General features: G+C 48.1%; 1 protein-coding gene across 3 annotated transcripts in view; it reads right to left on the reverse strand.

Annotated features, from left to right (window-relative positions):
* Nucleotides 1–17,644, reverse strand: part of AFG3L2 (AFG3 like matrix AAA peptidase subunit 2) — a 55,603-nt gene that overhangs the window by 25,734 nt on the left and 12,225 nt on the right. For all 3 annotated transcript variants that reach the window (XM_073551001.1, XM_073551000.1, XM_073550999.1), the window contains exons 10-12: nt 5,895–6,048; nt 5,556–5,663; nt 5,343–5,468 (exon numbers count right to left, since the gene is read on the reverse strand). In XM_073551001.1, the coding sequence (XP_073407102.1) occupies nt 5,343–5,468; nt 5,556–5,663; nt 5,895–6,048 (388 nt within the window). The remainder of the gene's footprint in view (nt 1–5,342; nt 5,469–5,555; nt 5,664–5,894; nt 6,049–17,644) is intronic.

A 17,644-nucleotide genomic window follows, 5' to 3' on the forward strand; every position in this document is an offset into this window, starting at 1 on the left:
TGAGCCAACTGTGTGTTCAAAAAATCAAACGGTGCTCCTTCCCCTCCGAGCCCTGCCATGCGCCCAAACAGTGGATTTCCCTCACATATGGGGTATTGGCGCACTCCACAGAAATTGCACAACAAATTTTGTGGTCCATTTTCTAATGTCACCCTTGTAAAAATAAAAAAATAAAAGTTTGGGTAAATTTTTTGCGAAAAAAGTTAAATGTTCATTTTTTCCATCCACACTGCTTCAGTTCTCGTGAAGCAACTGAAGGATTAATAAACATCCTGAACGTGGTTTTGAACACCTTGAGGGGTGCGGTTTTTAGAATGGTGTCACTTTTGGGTACCGTATAAACTCGTGTAGAAGGCGAGATTTTCAGCCCAATTTTTGGGGGCTGAAAGTCCCCCTCTCGGCTTATACGCGAGTCATATTCCGGGGGTGGGCGCGGGAGGGGTAGCGGGGGTGTCAGAGACCATACTCACCCCCTCCTGGCACATCTCTGCAGCCCCTGCTTCTCCCTAGGTCTTCTGTTTCCTGCGTTCAGCGGTCATGTGGTACCGCTCATTAAACTCATGAATATGTGCATATTTATGAGTTTAATGAGCAGTACCACGTGACCGTTGAACGCAGGAAGCAGACGACCGAGGGAGAAGCAGGGGCTGCAGAGAAGACAGTGCGCCAGGAGGGGGCGAGTATGATGGGGGCAGAGCAATATTCACCTGTCCCCGTTCCATCGCCGTGCACCGCTGGGTGTCCGGGTCCTCCTGCTGCGACGGCAGAGGGCACGATGACGTAGTCAGCGTGTGCCCTCTGCTGAACGTTACTGCAGAGACCCGAGAGACACAGCGGTGGACGGCGATGGAAAGGGACCGGTAAATATCGCCAGTGCCGGGGGCTCAAGACACCGGCACCTGGCCCCCAGCGACGGAGAGGTGAGTATGTTATTTTATTTTTTTAATTGTAGCAGCAGCATATAAGGGGTATTTATGGAGCATCTTATGGGGCAGAATTAACCCTTGTGCAGCAGCATATGGGGGGTATTTATGGAGCATCTTATGGGGCAGCATTAAGCCTTGTGCAGCAGATTATGGGGGGTATTTATGGAGCATCTTATAGGGCAGCATTAAACCTTGTGCAGCAGCATATTATTGGGGGGTATTTATGGAGCATCTTATGGAGCGGCATTAATCCTTGTGCAGCAGCATATGGGGGGTATTTATGGAGCATCTTATGGAGCAGCATTAACCCTTGTGCAGCAGCATATAGGGGGTATTTATGGAGCATCTTACGGGGCAGCATTAACCCTTGTGCAGGAGCATATGGGGGGTATTTATGGAGCATCTTACAGGGAAGCATTAGCCCTTGTGCAGCAGCATATTATGGGGGATATTTATGGAGCATCTTATGGAGCAGCATTAACCCTTGTGCAGCATATTATGGGGGTATTTATGGAGCATCTTATGGAGCAGCATTTACACTTGTGCAGCAGCATATGCGGGTATTTATGAAGCATCTTATGGGCCACCATTAACCCTTGTGCAGTAGCTTATGGGGGGGGGGTTATCTATGGAGCATCTTCTTGGACCACCATTAACTCTAGGCTTATATGCGAGTCAATAAGTTTTCCCAGTTTTTTTGTGGCAAAATTAGGGGGGTCGGCTTATACACGAGTATATACAGTACTTTCTCTCATATAGTCCCCCAAAATTTACTTCAAATATGATGTGGTCCCTAAAAAAAAAAAGGTTTTGTAAATTTTGTTGCAAAAATTAGAAAATCGCTGGTCAACTTTTTAACCATTATAATGTCCTTAAAAAAAATTATGCTTCCAAAATTGTGCTGATGTAAAGTAGACATGTGGGAAATGTTATTAACTATTTTGTGTGACATATATTTCTATGTTTTAACCCCTTTACTCCCAAGGGTGGTTTGCATGTTAATTCCCAGGCCAATTTTTACAATTCTGACCACTGTCCCTTTATGAGGTAATAACTCTGAAACGCTTCCATGGATCCCGCTGATTCTGACATTGTTTTCTCGTGACATATTGTACTTCATGTTAGTGGTAAAATTTCATTCATATAACTTGCGTTTATTTGTGAAAAAAACGGAAATTTGGCGAAAAATTTTGAAAATTTCGCAATTTTCCAACTTTGAATTTTTATGCTCTTAAATCACAGAGATATGGCACTCAAAAAACTTAATAAATAACATTTCCCACATGTTTACTTTACATCAGCACAATTTGGGAACCAAAATTTTTTTTGTTAGGAAGTTACAAGGGTTAAAAGTTGACCGGCGATTTCTCATTTTTACAACACCATTTTATTTTTAAGGACCACGTCACATTTGAAGTCACATTGAGGGGTCTATATGATAGAAAATACCCAAAAGTGACACCATTCTAAAAACTGCACCCCTTAAGGTGCTCAAAACCACATTCAAGAAGTTTATTAACCCTTCAGGTGCTTCACATGAATTTTTTGAATGCTTAAAAAAAAAATGAACATTTAACTTTTCACAAAAAAAATTACTTCAGGTTCAATTTTTTTTATTTTACCAAGGGTAACAGGAGAAATTGGACTGCAAAAGTTATTGTGCAATTTGTCCTGAGTACGCCGATACCTGATATGTGGGGGGGAACCACTGTTTGGTGCATGGCAGAGCTCGGAAGGGAAGGAGCGCCGTTTGACTTTTTCACTGCAAAATTGGCTGGAATTCAGATCGGATGCCATGTCACGTTTTGAGAGCTCCTGATGTGCCTAAACAGTGGAAACCCCCCACAAGTGACCCCATTTTGGAAACTAGACACCCCAAGGAACTTACCTAGATATGTGGTGAGCACTTTGAACCCCCAAGGGCCTCACAGAAGTTTATCACGTACAGTCGTACAATTAAAAAAATCATATTTTTTCCACAACAATGCTCTTTTCACCCCCAATTTTTATTTTCCCCCAAGAGTACCAGAACCCCAAAAGTTATTTTGCAATTTTGTTCTGAGTACTCTGATACCCCATATATGGGGTTAAACCACTATTTGGGCACATGGCAGAGCTCGGAAGGGAAGCAGCTGTCATGGGAAGCCTAGGTAACTTTAGGCTGAAACCCTGGGGCCCCTGCGGTGTCCCTCAGACTAGGGGAAACCCTGTCTGTCCCTCAACCCAGGGTTTACACTGAAGGTGTGCCTGCCTGGGCCTCCACCCTGTCCTTGTCTCCTGTCCAGCCCTAAGCTGAACTCACCAACCTCCATCCAGTGAGGAGACCAAACATCAGACCCCACAAATAAGTATGGACAGGGATAAAGGAAACGCACCACACCGCGTACACACAGGAGAATACAATAATGTGCAAGGGCAACCAAAAAATACAACACAGGGAGGCAAAATGGCAACAACGGAATATACTACACCAGAAACCGTATGCTCCTTAGACCACCACTCCAGACCGGTATCGCTAGCACAAGGCAAGAGCTATAGTCGGCGACGCCCATAGTCACGCAGGACAATTTAAAGACAGAGGGCGTGGCTAAGCCCTCAGCCAGAATGACAACCTGGTTAACCCAATCCAAGCCGGATCAGAAGACCAACCAGCGCCGCTGAGAACCAAGTGGTAGGATGGGGTATTACCGCTGCCTGCCGGACACCCTGGTGCGAACAGTGTCCGACATGACAGCAGCGCCATTTAACTTTTTTTGGCTGGAATTGAGATCGGACGCCATGTCGCATTTGGAGAGCCATGATGTGCCAAAACAGTGGAAACCCCCCCAATTCTAACTCCAACCCTAACCCGAATGGGAAAATGGATTTATATACATTTTTTTTAGTTTTATTATTTTTCCATATCTAAGGGAGTGATAAAGGGGGGTTTGATTTACTATTTATGGTGGGTTTTTATGCTTGGCAGCTGTCATACGCTAAAAGACGCTTTTTATTGTAAAAATAGTTTATGCATCACCACATTTTGAGAGCTATAATTTTTCCATATTTTGACCCACCGAGTCATGTGATGTCTTATTTTTTGCGGGACGAGTTGACGTTTTTATTGGTACAATTTTCGGGTACGTGACATTTTTTGATCGCTTTTTATTCCGATATTTGGGACGCAGAATGAACAAAAACCAGCGTTTCATGAATTTATTTTGGGGGGTGCGTTTACACCGTTCCGTGTGCGGTAAAATTGATAAAGCGGTTTTATTCTTCGGGTCAGTATGGTTACTGCGATACCTCATTTATGTCTTTTTTTTATGTTTTGGCGCTTTTATGCAATGAAAACAATTTTATACAAAAAATATTTTTGCATCGCTTTATTCTGCGAGCTATAACTTTTTAATTTTTTCGCTGATGACGCTGTGTGGCAGCTATTTTTTTGCGGGACAAGATGACATTTTCAGCGGTACCATGGATATTTATATGCGTCTTTTTGATCGCGCGTTATTGCACTTTTTGTTCGGCGGTATGATAAATCATTTTTTGCTTCGTTTTTTATTTTTTAAGGTGTTCGGTAAAGAGGTTAACTAATGGGACAGTTTTATAGGGTGGGTCATTACGGACGCGGCGATACCAAATATGTGTACTTTTATTGTTTTTTTGTTTATTTTCAATAAATGAATTTATTAGGGAATATTTATTTTTTTTTTAAACTTTATTATAATGTCCCAGAGGGGACATCACTGTCATGTGACAGATCGCTGATCTGTCACATCACAGATCGCTGTGACAGATCAGCGATCTGTCACAGGCACTGCTGCAGGCTTCCTCATGCCTGCGCTCTGCGGGCAGTGAGGAAGCCAGCTCCCTGCAGGCCGCCTGAGGTCCCCGTCGCCATATTGGATCCGGGGACCTGCAGGGAGGGAGGCCCCAGCAGCAGCGTTGCACATTGCGCTGCTCTGGGGGTCTCCGGGAAGCACGGAGGGAGCCCCCTCCCTGCCGATGCTTCCTTTAACCCCCATGTTTGATCGCGGTGTGCCAATGGTTAATGTGTCTGGGGCTGTCCATGACCGCCCCTGACACATAGTGCCGGGTGTCAGCTGTGATAATCATTAAGGTCAAAATTGGCTCGGTCACTAAGGGGTTAAGCAAGGTTGACCACGTCTAGTCGTAATGTAAGGGGAAGGTAGGCAAATCTCATACATGCAGTCATATGACCAATCTTGCACCATCAATACATGCAAACCAAAACGTGATATGACAGATCTTAACCAGGCCATTTTCACTCATTTCTGGCCAGGCGCAGTTTTGCGTTTCATTGTACATGTGCTTTTACCTAAAGTAAAGCAAGAGACATTTTTAACTCAACTAGTCTGTTACTGAAAGACACAGAATTTGAGATGGCGTTTATTACACATCTCTTCTCACCTGAAAATCCGGGCGTTAAAGCTGCCATTTTCCTAGACAGGACTTCTTTATCTAATGTACTATCTAATTTCAAAGGTCTAAGATGAACTTTAAATATAGACGCTCTGCCTTTTATGTCTGGAGGGCCTGTGTGCGGAAGGAAAACGAACAAGACATTGGTTGGAATTATATACATACGTGGACGGCTCAGCCATCAAATCAATAATATCTTACCTATATAAATCTGCCTATCGAACCGGCCAGGTCTCATGAGAGCTGGATCCAAGATGTCGGGTCTATTAGTCCCAGCCAATACAACTACATTTGTTGTGGTATTAAAACCTGTAATCACATAAAGCAAATGGAAGCATTATAACCTGCCGGTGAGCGGAGGGTTGCTGCTATATACTCCCGCAGCCTATAGTCAGGGCACACTCCATGGAAAGTGCTCTGTCCCGACATTGCCATTTACCATAGCATGCCAGGCTCTGTGTGTATCAGTCATATTAGAGCATTGCAGATTTACAAATAGGAAATGGACAGGCACATATAAATGTAGAGGGAGTACATTACCATCCATTTCTACTAACAGCTGATTCAGTGTATTTTCTTGCTCATTTTGACCACCAAAGTTGCCGCGTCCCCTCTTCCGTCCAACGGCATCAATCTCATCGATGAAGAGGATGCAGGGAGCATGCTTTCTGGCCATGCTAAACAGATCTCGTACCTATAAGACATGGGTTAAAGAGGACCTAGGGTAAACATAATGAGCCATCTGGATATTTCACATATTAGCAACAGACTCTACAAGTATATAAGGAGCACTCTACACTGGTTTACCATAACATATTGGGAGATGTAATGATCTTGAGATCCAGCACAAGATAGCCTCACTTGCCATTAGGGTCAATTTCTTAAACTGGCCATACACATAATAACGTCAGTCGAATGTCAAGATTTCATCAAGAGGAGCAGCCAAGCATCCAATGTGCATAGAGGTGTTTCACCTTTCAGCAACTGACCATGCTGGATTTCAAAATGCTCAATCCTTTTGCTCTGTGGAAAGAAATCACCACCAGTGGTGCCCGTCAGCGGCCTGCTACCCTCTTCTCACTCAGGAGAAAGGCATACATGGTTGAACACTATTTAAAGTGTATGGCTTGCTTTAGGCTACATTTCCACAATGAGCTTTTGAATGTCAAAATAAAACAAAGTATTTTTGACACTCTGATATGTCATGTTTTAACCCCCTAATGACAGAGCCATTTTTTTCCCCACTAACAAAGTTCATTTTAATCAACAGACCTTGGAATAATAATTTCCACAATTGGATGTATTTAAAAAAAAAAGTTCATGTGCAAAGATAATCATAAAGCGTACATGTGCCCCTGTGTACTGTGTAATGGCTGTGTCTGACCGTGCAGGAACATGGTCCTGGCCAGTGGAGGAAGTAAAATAGGATACAGACATTACAGCATGGGGTTCGCAAATGATTCTTTCTTTGGAAGTAAATCAGGCAGGGAATTGCTTTATCTCACAAAAAGAATCAGCTGTGATTCTGTGCTATGCTATCTGTATCCTCTCTTCTGCTTCCCCCCCTGCCCAGGAGCTGTGGTATGATCAGACCATGTTCCTGTACGGTCAGACACGGCCATTACACAGTACATAGCAGGGGCACATGTATAAGATTATCTCAGCACAGGAACATTTTATTTTAACACATCCAATTGTCGAACTTATTATTATTCCAAGATCTATTTATTAAAATCAACTTTGAAACTTAACTTTACTCATGGGAAAACACCTTTCTGACATTGGACGTAATAATCCGTCCATGTGACCTGACGCGGGGTCCCGAAAGGTTGCCATGGTGACCCGATGTCGTTATGACGACATTTGGGTCACTAGAGCTAGGAAACTTGTTGATCATGCGCAGTGCATGATCAGCAAGTCTTTGTCAGTGCAGAGCTGACAATTTCTGCAGCATGCAGATGCTGCTTAATCTATATGCTATAGATCAGCCTGCAAAAAATGATTGACCCATAGTGGGACGAAGTAAAAAAGAAAAAACATTTTTTTTTAAATAATTGCAAAAAGTAAAAAAAAAAAAAAAACGGCATGGGGTCTCCCCATTTTTGACAACTGGCCTTGCTAAAGCTCACAGCTGGGGGCCGCTATTCTCAGGCTGGTAAGGGGCCATGGATATTGACCCCCCAGCCTAAAAATAGCAGCCCGCAGCTGCCCAGAAAAGGTACCTCTATTAGATGCGCCAATTCTGGCACTTTGCCTGGCTCTTCCCACAGGGGTGGTAAGTGGGGTGATAGTTGGGGGGGTTGATGTCACCTTTGTATTGTCCAGTTTTCAACCTGGACGGTGCCAAAATGTGACCGTCCAGGCTGAGAACCACTGGTGACTTAACTGCTGCGAGCGCGGCCTCGAAGACCGGTGGTGACGTCATCGAGGTTACCTCCGGTCAGTGAGGTTCTGTTCCCAGCCGGGATGAACTGCGGCGACCTCGGGGAGATCCCCGCTAGCACCATAAGAAAAACTCTCATCTTCTAGCGGGGATTTCACCGAGGTCATCGCAGTGCAGCCCGGTTGGAACGGAGCCTCACTGACCGGAAGTAACCTCGATGACGTCACCACCGGTCTCCAAGGTCGCGCTCGCAGCAGTTCAGTCACCAGTGGTTCTCAGCGTGGACAGTCGCATTTTGGCACCATCCCGGTTGAAAACTGTGTATCCCCCAGACATGGATTACGGCGTGGGACAGAACGACGGACAGGTATGGAATATTGTTGGTTTTGTATTTTAGTTTTATTACAGAAGATCGAGGGCTTCGGTGGAATTAGGTGATGTCGTAAGTATGGTTTAATTGAGATTAAAGGAGTGTCATTTTTTCAATTAAAGGACTTTATTCTGGGTGTCCACGTTGTCTTACAATATGACTATGGGGTTAGTAATGGGGGCGTCTTATTAACGCCTTTCCATTACTAACATCAGGGCTTGATGTCCCCTGACAATACAAAGGTGATATCCACCCCCCCCATTTATCACCCCACTTGCCACCGCTACAGGGCAAGTGGGAAGAGCCGGGCAATGCGCCAGAATTGGCGCATCTAATAGATGTGCCTTTTCTGGGCAGCTGCGGGCTGCTGTTTTTAGGCTGGGGGGGGCAATATCCATGGCTCCTTACCAGCCTGAGAATACCAGCCCCCAGCTTTAGCAAGGTTGGTTGTCAAAAAGTGGGGTGGGACCCTATGCCTGTTTTAATTATTTATTTAAATAATTTTTTAAAAAAAGCGTGGGGACACCTCTATTCTTGATAACCAGCCTTGCTGAAGCTGACAGCTGAGGTTGAAGCCCCAGCTGTGAGTTTTACCTGGCTGGTTAGCAAAAATACAGGGGAACCCATGCCTTTTATTTTATTATTATTTATTTACAGTGCAGCAGTGGCTGATAAATTCTCCCATCCGCCACTCCTGCTCTCACTGTTATTAGCGGCAGCAGGTGTCAGATGATGGGATCAGTAGTCCCATCAGCTGATACCAGTGACCGGAGGTAAGCTTTATACCTCCGTTCACAGCTGAGCACTCATGCTGTCTTTTGACATCGTGGGAACCGCGGTTCTACCAGCAGGGATGTTATCACCACCAATCAGAAGCGGTGCTTGCCACGCTGTCATGCTTATTACAGCGCAGCAAACATTGGTTGTTCGGGTAGCCGAACCCGAACAGTAACACAGACTTCCTCGTGAAGTCAGTGTTCGGTGTCCGTGCCCGAACAGTAGGTGTTCGGTACGGACGCCGAACTTTACTGTTTGGGTTCGCCCATCTCTACCCCCCCGACATGCCTAAACAGAAATCCCCCATTTTGGAAACTAGACCCGCTCAAGGAATTCATCTAGGGGTGTACTGTGCATTTTTAACCTACGTGTGATTCATAAAGTTTATAACATTTAGATGTGAACCCCCCCCCAAAAAAAAAAAAAAAAAAAAAAAATTTCCACTAAAATAATGTTTTAGCACCAAATTTATAATTTTCTCAAGGGGCAATAGGAGAAAATGGACCAGGTAATTTGTTATGCAATTTTTACCGAACATGGCAGTGCCAGTACCCCAGATTTGGTTGTACACTAATGTTTGAGTACACGGTGGGGACCAGATAGGAAGTAGCGCTACTTGGTTTTTAGAATGCAAATCCTATTTTAATAGATGTGGCAGAACAGCAGAACCCCCCATCCCCACAGGTGACCCCAAATTGGAAATTTCACTGCTTAAAAATTTAATCAGGGGGTGTTGTGAGGATACTTCCTGGTATTTGGCTTTGACAAGGCTATATTGATATAGTCAGGTGCGAATTACATATGTTTTTTGTTAGCTTCCGTAGCAGAAATGCACTAAAAACACACAAGTTTTTATGTGCGAATTTTCTGACAGTGGGCAAGAGATTTCTGTAAATGCCGTCCACTTTGCTAGAACTGCAAGAAATTGTGTATTTGTTTTTCTTTCTGCAACGTCAAAAACTCATTGTGGAAACTTCACCCTAAGGCTAATTGCACATTAGCGTTTTTTTGCGCAGCGCACTGTGCGCAATAGAAACGCATGCAAAAAACCGCATAATGCGTTTTTGCATGCGTTTTTATGCGCATTCGTTCTCTAGGCGTTAAAACCAGTGTCTACACATTTTTACGCCAAAAACGCATGCGCACGAAAACATTGACGAACGCTTGTCCATGCACACGACTGCGTTCCCATAGACTGTAATGCGTTATTTTGTCGCATTCCGTGCGCAAGCGTTTTTTTATGCCTTTCGGTGAACCCAAAATGCAACAGGTTGCGTCTGGCGCGCCTAGGCGCAAACCTTGAAAAAAACGAATGCGCACCAAAACTCATACGAACGCGTGCAAACGCAAGACCATGCGCACGCCATGTTACACATAGGTACGCATGACGCATGCGCATGGACGCGCACGATGCGCTGCGCAAAAAACCGCTAATGTGAAACCAGCCTAAGATTATATTAAAAAATAACCGATTACATATAATTGATCTTCATGTGCAATGATACTGTACATTTTACACAGCATTTACAAGTTTCATCCATTTAATGTAAACATAATACAAATAGCAGCAAATTTCTAATATTCCTCCTGCTCAGATTCTGCAACCCTGCACAATGTTAGAACTATTGATTTTTTGGATATTAAGATCACGGTCGATGGGGGGGACAGAATTCAGACAGATATCTTTCGTAAAGACACTGCTGTTAATGCTTTATTGCATGCAACTTCTGCCCATACCCCATCGACCATCCGAGCAATTCCCACCGGACAATTTTTACGGATGAGGCGAGTGTGTTCCACGGATGCAGCCTTTGAGGGTCAGTCTCGCGACCTTAGTTCCAGGTTCAGTGAGCGTGGCTATAGTAACAGATGTATTAAAAAAGGTTTACTTCGGGCCCGAGGTACTCCAAGTAGCCAACTTCTCTGTGGATCTGAGCGCAGGAACAAAGATCAGCCACTGAGATTTATTGCAACGTTCAATAATCAGTGGATAGATATGCGCCAGATCCTTCAGAGACATTGGTCAGTCCTTATGACGGATGCTTCTCTGAGTCAAATTTTACCTGATCGTCCTCTCATGACGGCCAGGAGGGGGAAAAATTTGAGGGATTTGTCAGTTAAAAGCCACTATTGTGGCATCTAATCCTAACCCCTTCAGTGCACAGAAACAGCGTTGGGGCTGTTACCCTTGTGGCACTTGCCGGGCATGTAGCAACATTATACGGACCTTCAACTTTACATCTTCTGATGGTGGTAAAGATTACCGTATTTTGACTTATATTTCCTGCAGCTCACGGTATGTCGTATATTATGCGACATGCCCCTGCAATTTGATCTATGTGGGCTTAACATCCCGTGAGCTGCGTGTGAGGACCCACGAACATGTCAGGGACATCCTGGCAGCGAAGGAATGCATGGATATCCCTGGCTTAAAGACGATTCCCAGACACTTTAGACTCTGTCATGATTATAATCCATCCGGGCTACAGATACGTGGGATTGATCGGGTTCATTGTGGGATTAGGGGTGGCAATCTGAAGCGTACTTTAGCACAGCTTGAGTGCCGATGGATCGTCACCCTCGGTACAATGCATCCTAAAGGCTTGAATGAGAAAACAGGATTTTTGGGTTGCTTACCGTAAAATCTGTTTCTCGGAGCCTTCATTGGGGGACACAGAGACCTTAGGGTGTATGCTGCTGCCACTAGGAGGCTGACACTATGCACAAAAAAAGGTTAGCTCCTCCTCCGCAGTGTACACCCCACCGACCGGCAGAGAATTCCTCAGTTAGTGAGAAAGCAGTAGAAGTAACAGAATAGGTTGACAACATAAACAACTCAACTGTAACCATTCAACCAAAGTAAGAACAGGAGCTATAAAACATGGGAGGGTGCTGTGTCCCCCAATGAAGGCTCCGAGAAACAGATTTTACGGTAAGCAACCCAAAAATCCTGTTTTCTCGTTCGCCTTATTGGGGGACACAGAGACCTTGGGACGTCCCAAAGCAGTCCCTGGGGTGGGAAACAAACTTCCATCAGGCCAGCGGACTCACCACCGCGGCCTGCAGAATCCGTCTACCTAGGCTGGCGTCCGCCGAAGCGTAGGTGTGGACTCTGTAGAATTTCACAAACGTGTGAACCGATGACCATGTTGCAGCTTTGCAAAGCTGCAGTGCGGAAGCTCTGTGGCGCACCGCCCAGGAGGCACCCACTGCCCGAGTAGAGTGGGCCCTGATACCCGGAGGGGCTCCGCGACGCTTAACACGGTAGGCTTCCAGGATAGCCGATCTGATCCAGCGAGCAATGGTGGCCTTTGACGCCGGGTGACCTTTCCGCACTCCATCAGGGATAATGAAAAGAGACTCTGTCTTTCGCAAGGAAGTCGTCCTAGACAGATAGACTCTTACCGCCCTAACCAGGTCCAGCTTGTTCAAGGACCGCTCTCGGGGATGAGTTGGATTCGGACAAAAAGGACGGTAGCACGATATCCTCGTTGAGGTGAAACGAGGACACCACCTTCGGAAGGAACGAGGGCGGAGGCCGCAGAACTACCTTATCCTGGTGGAGAACCAAAAAGGGAGAGCGGCACGAAAGAGCTGCCAATTCCGACACGCGCCGGACGGAGGTGATGGCCACCAGAAATGCTACCTTCCAAGAAAGGAGAGAAAGGGAAATATCCCTGAGGGGTTCAAAGGGCGGACCTTGCAGAACCTCAAGAACCAGATTAAGATCCCATGGATCCACGGGCGCCCGGTACGGCGGGACCGTGTGAGCCACGCCCTGAAGAAAGGTCTTAACCTGAGGACGGGAAGCCAACGTTTTCTGAAACAGAATGGACAGCGCCGAAACTTGACCCTTCAGGGAACTGAGGGCAAGCCCCGCATCCAATCCTGCCTGAAGAAACGCTAGGACTGAAGGGAGTGAAAAGGACATGGGCGCGACGTCATTGGTCTCACACCAAGTGAAATAGGCCTTCCAAGTACGGTAGTAAATCTTGGAAGATGATGGCTTTCTGGCTCGGATCATGGTCTGAATTACGTGGTCGGAAAATCCTGCTCGTTTCAGAACCTCGGTCTCAACAGCCACGCCGTTAAATTGAGCGGCCGAGAATTGGGGTGGCAAATCGGACCCTGAGACAGCAGATCTGTTCTGTCTGGAAGCTTCCAGGGGGCGTCCGCGAGAAGGTTGACAATGTCCGCGAACCAAGACCTTCTGGGCCAATTCGGGGCGATGAGAATGACCGGAAGTCCTTCTGCCTTGATCTTCTTCAACAGCTTGGGAAGAAGAGGCAGAGGAGGGAACAGGTAGGGAAGCTCGAACTGGGACCAAGGAACGGCCAGGGCGTCGGCGCCCACTGCCAGAGGGTCCCGAGACCTGGACACGAATTGTGGGACTTTCCTGTTGAGGCGAGACGCCATGAGGTCTACATCCGGGGTTCCCCACCGAAGGCAGAGCAGATGAAACACTTCCGGATGTAGGGACCATTCTCCCGCCGCGAGACCCTCGCGGCTGAGAAAATCGGCGGCCCAGTTGTCTACGCCGGGAATGTGAACCGCGGAAATTGTCGGAACGGAAATCTCCGCCCAACGAAGAATCTTGGACACCTCCGCCAGGGCTGAGACACTCCGTGTTCCCCCTTGGCGGTTGACATATGCCACTGCTGTGGCGTTGTCTGTCTGAATCCGTACCGGCAGTCCCTTGAGGAGCCTTTCCCAGTGGACCAGAGCAAGGTGGATCGCTCGAATCTCCAGAATGTTGATCGGCAGCGCTGATTCCCGATCCGACCATCGACCCTGAACAGTGTGGTTGCGGAACACAGCACCCCAACCGAGGAGACTGGCATCTGTGGTTACTATCTGCCAGTGAATGGGAAGGAAGGATCGACCCGATAGAATGAGAGGTGACGACAACCACCAGTTGAGAGACCGCTTGATCCGGTAAGAAAGATGGACAGGGTGATCCAGGGACCGAGGCGACCTGTTCCACTTCGACAGAATGGCCTGCTGGAGAGGCCTGGCGTGAAATTGGGCAAAGGGAACTGCCTCTATCGCCGCCACCATCTTTCCCAGGACCCTCATGGCTGTACGGAGGGATGGGAATCGCGAGGTCTGCAGCGATCGTACTTCCTGCTGCAGAGAGAGAATCTTTTCTTGTGGGAGAAAGACCCTTGACCGACGAGTGTCGAACAGAAGACCTAGAAAGACCAGGCGTTGGGTAGGAACCAGACAGGACTTTTTCCTGTTGACGATCCACCCGAAATTGGAAAGAGTGTCCAGGACGATTGACAAACTTTGGTGAGCCTGTTGGAATGAGGGAGCCTTGATCAGAATATCGTCTAGGTACGGGAAAAGAACGAGGCCTCTGACTCTCAACAAAGCCATCAACGCAGCCATGATCTTCGTGAAGACTCTGGGAGCGGTGGCAAGACCGAAGGGCAGTGCGACAAACTGGTAGTGGTGCTGTCGAATCGCAAAGCGCAGGAACTTCTGATGTCCGGAGAAAATTGGAACATGTAAATAGGCATCTTGGATGTCTATTGAGCACATGAATTCCTGCTCCTCCATGGAGGCGATGACCGAGCGAAGCGACTCCATGCGGAAGTGGCGAAGGCGGACCCTCTTGTTGAGCAGCTTGAGATCCACGATGGGTCGAACTGCGCCGTCTTTTTTCGGCACTACAAACAGGTTCGAGTAGAACCCTGTGAAGCGCTCCGATTCGGGAACGGGCACAATCACCCCGGAACTGAGGAGAGCGGCGATAGCCGTAGAGAACCCCGGGATCAAGGCTGGATCCTTTGGAGGACGGGATTCGAAGAAACGATCCCGTGGGAGAGAGACGAACTCTATCTTGTATCCTGAGGATACGACCTCCCTGACCCAGGCGTCCTTCACGGCGGCCAGCCAAACGTCCCTGAAGGAAAGAAGTCGACCTCCCAATTGGAAAGGACCCTCGCGTGCCCGATGATAGTCATGCTGAAGTAGACCGTCCAGATCTAGATCTGGGCGGTCTGCCCTGGGAGGAGTGGGGTCGCCAGGAAGGAGTGGGTCTGAAGGAAACTTTCTTTCTCTCCTGGCGAGCCTGCGGTCTCTGTTGGCTGGAGGAGTTGTCCGCCGTATTGAAACGGCGGAAAGTCCGAAAGGGTCGAAACTGACGCCTTAGTGGGGGTCTGCGAGGCTTGGACTGAGGGAGGAGTGAACTCGTGCCTCCGGTGGCGTCCTTAATAATCTGGTCCAATTGGGACCCAAAGAGGCGCACCCCCTGAAAAGGCAGGTTAGTGAGGGACTTCTTAGAAGACAAGTCCGCTTGCCATGCCTTTAGCCAAATTGTACGTCGAATTGCAACAACGTTGCTTGACGCCTGAACTGCACAGGATGCAGCATCCAAGGAAGCGGAGAGAAGATAGTCCCCAGCATGGGAGATCTGATTGGCGAGATTGGCCAAATGCTCCGGTTGCGCCTTATCTAAGATGCCCTGACGAAGGTCGTCTGCCCACGTGGCTATGGCCTTTGCTGCCCAGGATGAAGCAAAGATTGGACACACCGCCGCTGAAGCCGCTTCAAAGGCAGACTTCGCCAGGGATTCTATAATCCTGTCATTAGAATCCTTTAGGGACGCCATGCCTGAAAGCGGGAGAACCGTGTTATTGGATAGCCTGGACACGGGCGGATCGACCGAGGGAGAGGCCGACCAGTTGTCCGTGAGCTCCTTAGCAAATGGGTAGAGTATGCCGAGACGTTTTCCTCTTTGAAAGCGTCTGGTCGGATCCTCTCTTTCCTTGGTAAAAATTTTCCCAAACTCGGAATGGAAAGAAAAACCCTGGAGGGAGTTTCTGCCCGTCTGAACGAAGCCTCCTGATCTGAGGATTTCGCAGGGGAGTCAGCAATATCGAAGGTATGATGGATCGCAGCAATGAGGTCCTGCACTGTGACCTTCATGCTTGCATCCTGGTCTGAATCCAGCTCTAAAATCCCCTCAGATGACTTGTCCGAAAGCGCTTCCCCTGACTCGGGAGACGAGGCCCGAGAGGGAGGCTGGAGAGAAGGGCTATGCGGTGAGATGGGACTAGGAGAGGATTCCGGCTGGGAATCTTGCCTGGGTCTTTTGCGACTACCGCTGGCTGATTCAGATGGAACAATTTGGGACCTGCTTGGCCCTGCTGAAGAGTCCAGGGGCAACTTATCAAGAACGGCCACCAGGGACTGAGACACCCTGGTGAGGTCTGCCACTGATTGAGATAGCGAGGAGGCCCAGCCAGGCATGGGGGGCTCACTCTCACCTGGGGCCGCAGATGGCTCCTGGACGGCGTCAGGCTGAATTGGATTGCTACAATCCAGGCAGAGGGGAGTGGACTGGCCTGAGGGAAGTTTGCGATTGCACGAAGAACATGCAAAGTACTTGACTAAAGTGCAGGGGGGGGCGGTAGAGCGGGTACGATCAGACTTAGAGTTAGACATAGTGAAAAGCTGAGGTAATGCCGGAAGGTTGGGGGACAGAGGGCGGAGAAGGGTCAGTCTGCAGTGCAGAGCTACTCACGGTCCGGTGTCCCCAGAAGCGATGCTCTGCGACCTGTCAGTGGATGCAGGTCAGAGCGAAATCCGGCCGACAGACCTCCTGAAAAAAACCAGCTGGAGATGGTATCCAGTGAGGAGCTGGTGCCCGGCTAACAGGCTGGGAAAATGGCGCCTTCCTGAGAAAAAGCGCGCGTTCAGGAGAGGAGGGAGGGCGGAGCACCACGCAGGGTTAACAATTCACCGCCCTCTAGCCAATAACAGGCTGGGCAGGTGAAGGACAGGCGGTGGGAGGGTCTGGGAGAGAAGCCCGCTTAGAAGAAAAGGGCGGGGGGCGTGGCCGCGACGCAGCGGTAGGCCCGAACTGAAGCCGGGGCCTAAATTAGTTGCGGCGGCCGCCTGTCAGCAGGGGGTCGGCGCGGAGGTCCGAAAAAGTGGGACGCCGCAGTCGCAAGCCGCTCCCAATGGAAAAAACCCTGTGCTCCCTGTCCCCAGAAAGGGGGGAGGGAAGGGGGGGATGCCCAGCAACATTGAGCTGCCTATAGCCTTGTGGCGACTGCGAGCGACCGCAGCGCCTACAACCGGGGTTCCCCTGTGACCATTGAAGAGGCGACCGTCGGGAATGGGCAGCCAGGTAAATAAATACTCACCCATCCACGATCCGTTACCTGTCTGAAGAAGTCTTGCGTCTCATCCAACCGACAGGCTCTGGTAGGCGAGTGGGAGGGAGACTGGCGACAAGGACCCCTGGAGTCGCTGGCACGTCTTGGTGTCGGTGTCCGTCTGGCTGGTCCTGCCGCGGAGAACTGCAAGGATACGGGATGGCAGTACACGCCGTACTTGCAGACTCCATGTGGGAGTACAGATGTGACTTTTCACTCTGTATCCCTCCGTAGAACCTGAAAAGGAACGACGCACGACGAAGTAGATATGGGTCTAATGAAAGACCCGTGTCCACCTCCTACTGACACTAAGCTAAACTGAGGAATTCTCTGCCGGTCGGTGGGGTGTACACTGCAGAGGAGGCGCTAACCTTTTTTTGTGCATAGTGTCAGCCTCCTAGTGGCAGCAGCATACACCCTAAGGTCTCTGTGTCCCCCAATAAGGCGAACGAGAAATTATCATTTTCACCATTTCTATAATAATTTCTCCTCAATTTCTTGTGATTTTATTTGGTGTTATGGGTTGGTTTTAATTTAAATATCTGTTTTTTATTTGTATAGTTCAAATATATATGACCATCTGGATTTTTGA

Source organism: Dendrobates tinctorius, unplaced genomic scaffold, assembly GCF_039654945.1.
Source record: "Dendrobates tinctorius isolate UK_male_01 unplaced genomic scaffold, ASM3965494v1 ptg000171l, whole genome shotgun sequence".
Classification (NCBI taxonomy): Eukaryota; Metazoa; Chordata; class Amphibia; order Anura; family Dendrobatidae; genus Dendrobates; species Dendrobates tinctorius.